The following is a 13,035-nucleotide window of genomic DNA, read 5'->3' on the forward strand; positions in this document are numbered from 1 at the left end:
AGGAAGAAGGTGACAGTTGAACTATGATTTTCCTGTGTATGGCCTTGTGGCAGGGCGACGACTCACCGGCGCGGCGCCTCCTGCTGGTCGTCCAGGGAATTAGCTCTTTCCAGCCCAGAGCGCCCTCTGCAGGCTGGTGTCTTGCCTGCCCGTGTCCCTCCCGGACCCCAGTGCCCTTTGCCCAGGGATTCTGCCCATCGCAGCACCCCCTCATTCTGGGTCTCCCCTCCCAGGGGAACCCCCACCTGACCTATCCCCACCTTACCTCAGTGGCTACTGCCAGTCTCCATTTAGCCCCCGCTCACTGGGGCAGATGGCAGTCTGTAAACCACTCATCATCGGCCAGGGAGGTTGGACCAGTTGCCTCTGCCTATTCCTGGGCTGCCCCTCTGCAGCCCTAGTACCCTTTTGTGGGCCCTTAACTCAGCCTGCAGCCTGGGGCTTTGCTAGGCTGAAGCTCCCCAGCCCCCTCTGCCCTTCCCCAGCACTGCTTTACTCTAGATACCCTTCTCAGCTTCCCTCTTATAAGACATTGTTCTTGTTCAGAAGGATCGTGTCAAAAATCTTGCCCAAAATCTTGTACCATCCATAACCCTTTACTAGTCTGAATTCATTGATCTCCTCAGAGTTTTTTGTAAAGTATCAGCTCTAAAAGATTCTAGTTAGGCTATTTGCACTGTCTAAAAGCAAGTGTCATGGCTGAATGCTCTTTTTGTATGTCACGCGTTAGCAAACAGTCCCATCGCTGGTTTTCAATAAGGACAGGAGAATATCAATTTACAAACTGTTTACCAAGGTGCCAAAGTGACACACCTTTAAATCCCAACCCTGGTGCTGCTGAAAACTGGCCAAGTTACACACTGCACACTATAAAGAGCGCTCACCATGTATGATATTTGCATAGGACTAAAAAGCAAACAAAGCAGCAGCATCTGGAAGAGAAATTCAGTAGGGTCAATAGAAGAGCAGCTGATGCCTGGAGGAAAATAAGGACAGATGGGCTGGATAGAGAAGTCAGAAAAAGACCTGGAGGTGCCTCATGTGAATCCCAATTCCTGCACTAATTCCCAGCTTCAGTTTCAGTGCCTTTCCTCCCAACATTTGACTCATCTCTCTGTATAGAAGAGCAGTTCATTCATGAGATAAATAACAGACTACTCAGTCAGCTAGTTTCCTGTAGTCATCCCAGAAGAACTGTGTCTCCAGGAGGAATTTAAGGGCTGGTCTACACTGAGGGGGGGGGGGGTAATCGATCTAAAATACGCAACTTCAGCTACGAGAATAGCATAGCTGAAGTCGACGTATCTTAGATCGACTTACCTCCCGTCCTCGCGGCCCGGGATCGATGGCTGCGGCTCCCCCGTCGACTCCGCTTCCGCCTCTCGCTCTGGTGGAGTTCCAGAGTCGACAGGGAGCGCGTTAGGGGATTGATTTATCGCGTCTAGACAAGACGCGATAAATCGATCCCCGATAGATCGATTGCTACCCGCCGATCCGGCGGGTAGTGAAGACGTACCCTTAGGCTCTGAGCCAAAGCCCATTGATGTCATTAAAAAGAATCCTATTGATTTCACTATGCTTTGGATCAGATCCTACACAAGATGGGAGAGGCTTTGCAGATCAGCTCTGGAAGGGTGTTCCGTGTATAAGGGAAGATGTGGAAGAAAGCTCTGAGGCATTTGTAGAAGTGGGTCAGCAAGCTTGGCATCACTGGTGGAGGGAGTGGATGTGTGAGTGCTGCAATAAGAGACTAATGAGTATAAAGGGGCAAGGTTAAGGATGGGTGTGAAGGCAAGAACAAGTAGGTTGAACTTGATATGGTAGGGAATAGGAAGCTGGTAGAGAGATTCAAAGAGGGGGTGACATACATCGAATATCCTCTTTTCTTCTGCAGAACGTTCATTCTCTGAAAAGTTGAAGAGTTCTTTCCATCTTATAACTGTGTAAAGTTCTCCCATCCCAACAGCTGCTTCCAGTGTCAAATAACATCACATTTTATTACAGTGTCATTTTCAGGTAACACTAACAACACAGAAGCAAAAGAGATACATGTCATGTCTCATTTACTCAGTGTAGAGTCATTTAGCGGCATCTTCTACATCTGCTGATGCGCTTCAATCTCAGGCATATGCAGTAGAATAGCTTGCAATGCTAGCCGCTCAGCATCACAGAAACCAATGTAACTTTGTGGCAGGGAGAAAGTCTCAAGGATGTGTTAATGAAGGTCTCAATATAGCATAAGATCTAGCTGGACTATTCCATATAACTATTGGTTAAACTGGGGAAAAACAAGACAGTAATTTTCTTATTGATCCCTGGGCAAGTAGTTCGGGTTTCTTCTGTGTTGTTTTTATTGTTATTAAATAGACTTGAATAAGAAAAGCCGGTAAAAGGAATTTAGCTTCCTGATACTGCAGATAGAAATCAAAGCAGAATGGAATGAGGGAAGATAATTAGACAGAGGATTTCCACCTCCACAGACTGCTTCCCTAACTCAGGATGTGCTGATTTGATCTAATTTGCCAGAGCCACTCGTAATGAGAGTTGATGGGGATTACAGGCTGCAGACGTTCAGACAAAGCGAGGGATGCTTTAATTAGTCCATTTTAGGGTGGAAATGAATTCCCTGGGCATAAATGATTTGATTCAAGACATATGGAGCCCCTTAGAGGTGAACAGAAAAGCTTTTTACCTGCCAAGACCAGAACTCGGGGTGTTCTGTATGTCTTGTACGAATGAGCGAGAGACATCACCACAATCTGAAACATTTCATCCGCATTCTGCTCTCATTTAATTTGGAGGAATTCCATTGAATTCAATGGCATTATTGCAGCTTTCTCCTTATGTGATAGAAGGAAGAGTTTGCGCCAGTACCCTCCACCCATTAGTTTAGCTGCTAGTGAGGGGATCAGCTGTTTCAGAAGAGGCCTGAATTCAGTGTCTGACAGGTAACCGGATAAAATGATTTCCTAGTGACTTGGTTTTCACATGCGCTGATCAGTCACTTTTATTTCTCTTCCCCACCGTTCGTCCCACTCCCTCTCTCCAGTCTATCTAAGGGCATAGCTGGATGGAGCACATAGTGCGTGGCATGCTGGGGTGTAACAACAGCACTCAAGTGTGCGGCACACGAACTGGTTGTGTGGCCCCTGCTCCCGCACACTGGAAGTTTCAAACTAGAGTAGATCAAAGTGCACTATGGATTTCTGAGTGTGCAGCAGAATGCTCCACACGGACACTTGGTGCGCAGCACGCTAGGTTGCTGGAGATTTCACACACCAGCCTGCCACACACTAATTCTCCAATTGCCCTCCTTTTCTGTATGTGTGTGTGTGTCTGTCTCACATGCGTGCACACACTTGTTGTTTTAGAGACCCAAAACAGTGACTTTTCTATTTTTTTTTAAATGTTTCAGCTCCCCATTAAAAGGGAAGACAAGTGAGATGAAGACAACTCTCTCTTCCATGTTCAAGGCACACCCTTTAGACTGACAGTCTTAAAATGTGACCAGTTCAGTTGGTTCCTACATAACTCACTGACTTCAGTGGGATTACTCAGAGCTTCTTCTTGGGCATATGCTTAAATACCTTCTTGAGGGTGGGGCTAGAAAATTAATTAATTATTTATTATTTATATTGTGGTGGTGCTTTGGGGGGCCCAATCAGGGCCCTCTTGTGCTAGGCACTGGGCAAACACAGAACAAAAATACAATCCCTGACCCACAAGAAAAGCAACAGAAATTCTTGTTGATTCTGAAAAACGTATCCGCTCTAACCTGAGGCTGCAACACTGTGAAGAGTCCAGCTTCTGAGCCAGCTGATCCGGCAGCAACACACGCAGGGCATTGGGCTGGCTTGCAGCCGTGAGTTTGCACATGACATGAATGTGCATTTGAACATCATGCAGTCCCTCTGCCCCCTTCCCGAGAGCAGCCACGAGGCTGAGGTTTACTAGAATCCTGCTCTTATAACTCTTAACACCAGGCATGCTCACAAGAAGCCAACAGATGAGCAAAGGAATACGATCTGTGACATGCACTCATGTGCCTTCAAACCAAAGCCAGACTGGTGACAGAGAATTCTTTCCTGGATATCTGGCTGATGAGTCTTGCTCACAGGCTCAGGGTTTAGCTGATCGCCATATTTGGAGTCAGGAAGGAATTTTCCTCCAGGGCAGATTGGCAGAAGCCGTGGGGGGGTTTCGTCTTCCTCTGCAGCGTGGGACACGGGTCACTTGCTAGAAGATTCTCTGCACCTTGAAGTCTTTAAACCATGATTTGAGGACTTCAATGGCTCAGACACAGGTTTGATACAGGAGTGCGTGGGTGAGATTCTGTGGCCTGCGTTGTGCAGGAGGTCAGACTAGATGATCATAATGGTCCCTTCTGACCTTAAAGTCTATGATTCTATGATTTGTTTTAGTATTACTGGCCTGGTCTGGGTCCTTTTATAATACAGAGGTAAGTGTGACAATGGACAAAGTACAAGCATGGTCCTTAAAACAGATATATATCTGAGCATTCTCCTTAGCATTTTTACAAATATTTCAGACTTTACAATTTTGTCCTACAGGCTAATTTGTGTTGCACATGATGAATGAATGCAGTGAAGTTGTATTAAACGCAGATGTTTTGTCTTATGGCAACATATAAATGTTACAAACGTTTGAGCTGCAAGAGGAAATGGGCTAATTTTAGATTTGTTCCTAGCCCTCTCCATGTGAATGGTGTCGCTGTGAGCCCAGCAATGAAGTTCACTGTGTTGTAGCAGACTGCGCAGTTCCTGAATGTGTCAACCCAGTCTATGAACCAGAACAGTGTTGTCCTGTCTGCAAAAATGGTAAGAATGCGCTGTATTAGCTTTAAAGAAGAGATAACAGCAAAATACTATAAAGATTTTTTTATTACCTACACGCAGCCCAGAAACTACCGTGCCTGGCAAAGGTCGATGTTTGTTCCTTCTCATTGTGTGTGTGCTTTAGTTAGCAACTTCCATCAATGCAACTCAAGGACGCTCTTACTCACATGAGTCATCTCATTGAAGTCAATGGGACTGTTCACCCGAGCAAGGGTTTGTAGGATGGGCCCTAAAACTAGTGAGGATCAGTCAAGGTGAGAATTCCAGCTCTCCAAGGGCTAATTCCTGCTTACCTTGCTCCCACACTTAGTCCCACTTGAAGTCAGTTGCACTATTTGCATGAGTAAGGGGAGCAGCATTTGGCTCTAGATTGAGATGACAGGGGTCAATGTTTGTCTAAGGTCAATAGGCTGCTCTTGCTCTCATTGAAGTCAGTAGCAGAACTCCCATTGGTTTTGGTGAAAGCAGGGCTGGGCCCTGGGTGATGTAAGTTATTATTTGCCACTGGTCAGCGTTTGTAGTGCAAGCATTTATTTTCCATTGACAGATGCCCAGTGCACCACTTGTGCCATAATATCACCACTGCAATAACAATAGCACACAAAGCGGGGAGCCTGTGTCAGGATACAAAACATCTTTAACCACTGCGGTAACATGACTGTCATTATGACTTCATTCAGTGAGTTCTGCCTATGGGCATTTTTAGGGTGGCATTACACCATAGAGTCAGAATCAGCCAATCAGATCCTCGTTTTGTAAAGCCCACTTTGTAGCTGTATGCGTTCACTGGAGAATGGAAGGGAACGGAGCCTTAACCTTCGGCTAAGTGTAATTCGGGTCCTTTCTATAGTATTATTTGTCTCCATTTGTTTCTGCTAGTACTTACCTAAGTAGCATTTCCAGTTGCACTCAGTCTATCCTGGCCATATCTCACCCCTGGAGACATTCTCTTTAGTCACACATTGCGAGAAATCCAGAGGTGAGTCTAAGCAGGTGTAACTTACACTGTCTTCCAGCTCACTTCACCTTGGAGTTACACCAGCTTATAGTCAGTAAGATCATAGACCCAGTAATACTCTCAGACTCCCTGCTGCTTGTGTCCATATCTTCTTATCAATGTGTAACTTCCACTCCCTTTCGAGTTGTCTGAAATGTTTTCATTGTGGCTTTTGGTCAAAAATGAAAATGTTTGCACAAAAACGTCACTGTCAATAAAAAGTTCTCGTCTTTTGACACCTCCCCCTCCAAACCCCGCCTCCAAAACTAAAAAATATATATATATATTTTTTTCGGTAAAAGGTTTTGGTAGATTTTTTTCACCAAAACCTGAAAATTTTTACCAAAAATGGAATTTGGAAACGCAAAACTTTTTACCAACCCCCCCCCTTTTTTTTTTAACAAATTAAGTAAAATTTACATTTTTTTTTAAAAAAAAAAAAAAAAAAAAAACAGAATTTTTATGGGAAATTTTGACAAAGATAACATTTGTTTATATTTCCCAGAAAAATAATTACTATTTTTTTAATCAGTTTGAGACAGCATCTCTGAAGGTGACCCACTAAGTCTGTGTTTTGTGCTCATAGCTCACGTACCAAGGAGTCTAAGAGAAGGCTGTAGCAGAAAACAAAGCTACGTGGAAAATGTAACTTTAACCTTCTGAGTTCTCGATGTGTGTGTGAGTGTAATTTAGGCTCCCTTAGGTCCAGTGAGAATCACTTACACATGCGATCACAATGTAGTTTGCATCATCGTATACATCACCTCTATATTTGGCATGTTGAGTCCCTGAAGCGTTTACTGTCCAAGGATGAATCCTTGTACTCCAATAAGCTCTGACTAGACCTGTACCTCATCTATTGGTTTCAGCACTCAGGTTCCTTTCTGTGGTTTACTCCAGATGGGTGTTCGCTTCCAGGTTTAAGCTTCCCAGAAATGAAAGTTCAAGTGATCTTCAAACAAACCCAGTGAAAGAGATCAGCATCCAAATGAGACCAGTCAGCTTCCCCACCCGATCCCTCCCCAGAGCGACTCTGTCCCCCCAGCAGGCCCAAGTTCGTCTCTGCACCTTGTCTACTGTGGAAGCCCAGTGACCTTCTACTTCCTGCTCATCTGTTGCCCTCAGAATGCAGGCTGCAGGCTGATCATCCCTCCCCAGCAGAGGGATCTTCAAGAAACAAGTTAGAGGAGTCAGCCTGCAGGCTGTACCCTGAAGAGCCATCTCTGCTACTCGTTTGCTGGGTGACCTTGGGCAAATCACTTCATCTCCCTATGCTTCAGCTTCCCCCTGTGTGGAATGGGGATAATGATCTTGACCTCCTTTGCAAAGCGCTTTGAGATCTACTGGTGAAAAGTGCTTTGTTAGAGCTAGGTACAATTATTATACTCACCCCAAGCCATTTAAGATCAAGAGCCCAGGTCTATTAAGGATGGTGGGTTTCTGAGGCAAGGGAGGATGGTGGGGAAGAAATATGGGAGATTAAGGCTCACTGGTTATCTGTCTGTCCATGTCACCTCTTTGTTATTATAGGAAACATGATGAGCAGACTCAGTCATTCCTCTTTGGGATTATTGTTTCTATTGGCCATCTCGATAGATGACCTCTCATCTTGGGGAACTGTATCCTGGGAACCAGGGACTCTGAAAAGGTTTGGCGGTTGGGACGGATAATCAGCGGAACATGAGCCTCCGTGCAATGCTGTGTCGAAAGGGCTAATGTAATCCTTGGGTGCATAAACAGGGGACTCTCAAGTGTGAGCAGAGAATTTATTTTACTTCTGTATTTGGCACTGGAGTGATGGCTGCTGGAATCCTGTGTCCAGTTCTGGTGCCCACCATTCAAGAAGGATGTTGATAAATTGGGGAGGGTTCGGAGAAAAGCCATGAGATTGACTAAAAGATTAGAAAACCTGCCTTACGGTGACTGACTCAAGGAGCTCAATCTATTTAGCTTAACAGAAATGTTCAGGGGTGACCTGATTCCAGTCCATAAGTAAATCTAGCAGAGAAAGGTGTAACATGTAATTAACCATGGGAACAGTTTACCAAGGATCAAGGTGGATTCTCCATCGCTGACCATTTTAAAATCAAGACTGGATGTTTTTCTAAGAGATCTGCTCTAGGAATAATTTTGGGGAACTTCTATGGTCTGTGATCTAGAGGAGATCAGGTTAGATGATCACAATGATCCCTTCGGACCTTGGAATCTATGAAATCCTTGGTGCCTTGATCGCAAAAGCGTGGAAAGATATCAGATATGTCACCTCACCCTCCGAATCCCTCTGACATATGCTAAAATGAGGTTTTGCATCACTTTCAGGAAGAAGCCAGCTAGCCATGTTCAGCCCAAGCTTTTATTTCTGAAAACTCCACTGCACGCAGTCAATTAAAGATAAGTTTCACAAATGCGCTCATGGATAATTCTGTTTGACAGTCTCACTTAACGGAGTGATACAATTTTTTTCCCCCACTCTACAGCTTTTGTTTTCCATTTAAAAAAAATATTTCAGTGGAAAGATATGTTGTGATCAAAAGATTTCAGCTCAGTCTTACTGCTTGTCTGGTTATTGTCTTATAAAGGCAAATGAAGGAGATTTGTGGCTATGATTATATCTGCAGAGCAGTGTGCAATGCAGATTCTCATTTGAAAAGTTATTCCTTATGAATTTAGCTGGAAAAGCCATTATTGTTGGTTAAGATAGAGCCCCATGTCCTTCCTTTTGTAAGCAGTGTAGCTTGCTTGTATGGGTAACTGTGGCTGTCATTAACTGGAGAATAATTTCCTTTTGATACATTGAGAATGATTTTCATGCCGGTCTTAATTATGTGTTGCCAAGGCCAGAAGCGCTGTGCAGAAGTAAGGTTAATGCAGAAATGTGTTGACTCTACCATACCTGACCTGAAGATTCATAAGCAGCCAATACTAATTCCTTTCCCCTGCATCCTGAACAAGCGGGTCTGGAGATTTACTCCTAATTGTCAAAAGAAATAGAACCGTTCTCCTGTGCTTTGAAAAATTCAGTGGCGTGACTGCAAAGCTTGTGGTATCAGGCAGCTTAATCAAGTTGCACATACAGTAGGTAGAGTTCACTGCAAGGCTAAAATTTGGGAGGAAACATTTCTTCGTTCACGTCCCATCGTCCAAATTGTGACAGTAAATGTTGAGGGTGATGGCTCCAGGTACTGTACAGGGTTTTTGACTTAAGATGAAAGGTTACTGGATTTCAAGTTCTCCAGGAGTGACAGAATACAAAATTATTGCCCCAAGTTGTTCTTTATGGTCATTTTGACTTTTCCAGATAAAAGTCTGTCAACTATTGTTAACTTTCGTCTCTACATGATCTTAAACTTGCCTGTTATTATTTAAATCAAGCTCACGACCGCCATGGTCTGTGATGTCCCTCCTGCCCCATGGGCTTTACTTTATCTCAACAAGAAAACTATCCACTCATTTCACACTGAAGCAAGAGCAGCAGCCTATGTAAGTAAATTTCCACTAAGATGTCCCCTGAGCTTTTTCGCCTAGGTCTTTTGAACATGTGAGTGCATTGTTATTTCTCATCTTGTATTTTGTCATGCACTCTTGGACCCTTCCGTCTCCAACGTCCAGCATGAGACTCTACCCACCTTTTTCACCACTTCTTGTTGCTAATTAAGGGTCAGAATTGCGGCTAGTGTCATTCAGCTGAAATCGGTGGAGCCACACCCTTGGATACTACCGAGCATCCGACCGATTGTCTCCCAATCAGCCAGGTCATACTGTCAGATTGGTCTGTCCCCTTGTTTGCTTCTTATCACCTAACACAACGTCCATTTTTACTCTCACCAAAGGCCTTTCTTGAAGTTGGCGAGTGGTGCTTGGATTTGTGAGTGAGGGACCCAGTCTCAGAGCCAGAGCTCATGATCAGTGGTTGGACATACTTTAACGCTCTTTCCTAAGGATAATTGGGAGGTTGCTCTTTATGATGCCTTGAATCCTCTTGAATACACTCTGGTACAGCCTGTTTTTTTTTTTAAGTTTATGATCTTCCAGTTCTTTTAATCTGATTTAAGCTGCTGTCCAAGTTAAATGGGTTCTTCTCGCTTTTGTCTCTGGCCCTTAACAGTTATTGTCTTTGGATCATGGGAAAAAAATGCACAAGATGAGAGAAACTTCCCCATGCACAGGATTGTTTGCCTAGGACCAAGTTCTGCATTAGGACTTGAGGATTTGGCTCTTACGTTTTAATGTTAAACAAGGAGAACAGCTCGGCTATAGACCATAGTCCTCTGGGATGACAAGATAGGTTGTTTTTTTCCTATGCTGTTTTGAGTTAAAAGCAACAGAGAGTCCTGTGGCACCTTTAAGACTAACATGTATTGGAGCATAAGCTTTCGTGGGTGAATGCCCACTTCGTCAGATGCATGTCTGTTTTGAGTTAGTTACAGTCTGATCTTTACCCACTGCTCTAAATTGGCTCTGTTTGATACAGTTCCATGTCAGGTTTGCATCCCACTTCCCATTCACTGCTCTGCTGAAGAAAAATCCAGATGCATTTTAAAATTAAAAGAAACTAGACTGGTTTGGGAAGTGCAGTTGTGAGTGAAAACAAGGAAAGGGCAAAATAAAATGATGCAGTAAATTCCCAGAGGTCTCTATTCTCATGAATTATAGGCACTATTTTAAAATTCTTTCCCAAAATAATGTTGACATTAGCAAGAATTCATCATTGGGGCTTTTGTGGCATGCCTATGTCACAGAAATTAATTTAAAAATCCAATAAATGCAGCCCTAGACTAGTTAACATTTTTCTCCACTAAAGTGTGAAATTCTTTTCAGAGCAAAAGCTTTCTCACCCACTTACATGCACATTAATGCAGTTGCTAAAATATTAGACTGTGCCCTGGCACTTTCATTTTCAGGAGGGATGAGCAAGATAAGCCTTATACGTTTCTGATTTGGGCTCTGGCTTTCACTTGAATTTAATTTTTGTTGCCACTAACCCTCAAGAAGGTAATTAGTTACACACAACACAACAGATGAAACCTAACACATAGACAATGAAATACTTCCTGGCAACTGTACTTATTCACTAGCTGCATAGACTACTGGCGAGGTTCATGATGAAATACTGGAGAGGAGAAAGATGTTTCATAGATAATCTGTCACCGCGTCTGTAATTAAAGTTTTAAATTATCACGGTTGATACAGATTTTAAAATACAAAGTCTGATCCTTTCCTCTGTACTCGGGGAAGAGTCCCATTGATTTCAGCTGGAGTTTTACCTGGGTAAAGAGGCCAGGATCGGGCACAGTTATTATGTACATTTATTTTAATAGGCTATAAATATTAATAATTCCCTACAAATATCCTCATCTTTGAGGGCATGGGCACAAATTAATGTAAATAACAATTTATTTCCTTGCATAGAAATCCACATTTCACCTAAGCTTCTTTCTTAATTTACTTAGAATATAAACTCACTACTGATTATTTTGGAGTTTGAGTTAATTTATCATAGAATCATAGAAGATTAGGGTTGGAAGAGCCCTCAGGAGGTCATCTAGTCCAACCCCCTGCTCAAAATAGGACCAACACCAGCTAAATCACCCCAGCCAGGGCTTTGTGAGGGCGGGCCTTAAAAACCTCTAAGGATGGAGATTTCACCACCTCCCTAGGTAACCCATACCAGTGCTTCACCACCCTCCTAGTGAAATGGTTTTTCCTAATATCCAACCTAAACCTCCCCCACTGCAACTTGAGACCATTGCTCCTTGTTCTGTCATCTGCCACCACTGAGAACAGCTGAGCTCCATCCTCTTTGGAACCCCCCTTTAGGTAGTTGAAGGCTGCTATCAAATTCCCCCTCACTCTTCTCTTCTGCAGACTAAATAACCCCAGTTCCCTCAGCCTCTGCTCATAAGTCATGTGCCCCAGCCCCCTAATCATTTTCGTTGCCCTCCACTGGACTCTCTCTTCTGTAGTGGGGGGCCCAAAACTGGACGCAATACTCCAGATGTGGCCTCACCAGTGCCAAATAGAGGGGAATAATCACTTCCTTCGATCTGCTGGCAATGCTCCTACTAACACAGCCCAATATGCCGTTAGCCTTCTTGGCAACAAGGGCACACTGCTGACTCATATCCAGCTTCTCGTCCACTGTAATCCCAGGTCCTTTTCTGCAGAAGTGCTGCTTAGCCAGTCGGTCCCCAGACTGTAGCAGTGCATGGGATTCTTCATCCTAAGTGCAGGACTCTGCACATGTCCTTGTTGAACCCCATCAGATTTCTTTTGGCCAATCCTCCAATTTGTTTAGGTCACTCTGTATCCTATCCCTACCCTCCAGTGTATCTACCTCTCCCCCCAGCTTAGTGTCATCCGCGAACTTGCTGAGGGTGCAATCCATCGCATCATCCACATCATTAATGAAGATGTTGAACTAAACCGGCCGCAGGACCAGGGTTCTCTCTAATCTTTTACGTCCATGTGCGGAATGAATTTTGTTATGTGCACCAATATGAAGGTAATGTGTGACACATCACCTTCATATTGGTGCATATAACAAAATTCATGTGGTGGGGGTGGGGCCAAGGGGTTCGGAGTGTGGGAGGGGGCTCAGGACTGGTGCAGAGGGTTGTGATTTGGGGGGATGAGGGCTCTGGGTGGGTGTGCGGGCTCTAGGGTGGGGCTGAGGATGAGGGGTTCAGGGTGCAGGAGGGGGCTCAGGGTTGGGGCAAAGGTTTGGGGTGTGTGTGGGGGTGCGGGCTCTGGGGTGGGGCCGGGGATAAGGGGTTTGGGGTTGAGGGGACTCAGGGCTGGGGCAGAGGGTTGGGGTGCAGGGGGGGGTGCGGGCTAAGGGGTGGGGCCGGGGATGAGGGGTTTGAGGTGCAGGCTGCCCTGGGGTTGCGGTGGGGAAAGAGAACTCCCCCCAGCCCTCTCTCGCTGCAGCAGCTCGGGGCCGGGGGAGAGGTGCCTCTCCCTGGCTGCAGCAGCTCCAGTGGGGCTGGGCCGGGCTGAGGAAGGGGCTCCTCTCCCCCCGGCCACGGCAAGTCTGGGGCAAGTCCGTGCTGGGGCTGGCAGGGAGGGGCATCTCTCCCCGCCGCAGGCCTGACCCCCTGTGTGGCGCTTAATAGGCAGGTGCGCGGCTGCGCAGCTTAGAGGGAACTTAGCCCAGGACCGACCCCTGGGGCACTCTGCTTGATA

At 45.1% G+C, this 13,035-nt stretch overlaps 1 protein-coding gene across 2 annotated transcripts in view; it reads left to right on the forward strand.

The window, feature by feature from the left end:
- Nucleotides 1–13,035, forward strand: part of VWC2L (von Willebrand factor C domain containing 2 like) — a 145,313-nt gene that overhangs the window by 27,333 nt on the left and 104,945 nt on the right. For both annotated transcript variants that reach the window (XM_024206884.3, XM_026647711.1), the window contains exon 3: nt 4,709–4,838. In XM_024206884.3, coding sequence (XP_024062652.1) covers nt 4,709–4,838 — 130 coding nt within the window. The remainder of the gene's footprint in view (nt 1–4,708; nt 4,839–13,035) is intronic.

The sequence above is a fragment of the Terrapene carolina genome, unplaced genomic scaffold (assembly GCF_002925995.2).
Source record: "Terrapene carolina triunguis isolate 2854851 unplaced genomic scaffold, T_m_triunguis-2.0 Scaffold62, whole genome shotgun sequence".
NCBI lineage: Eukaryota > Metazoa > Chordata > Testudines > Emydidae > Terrapene > Terrapene triunguis.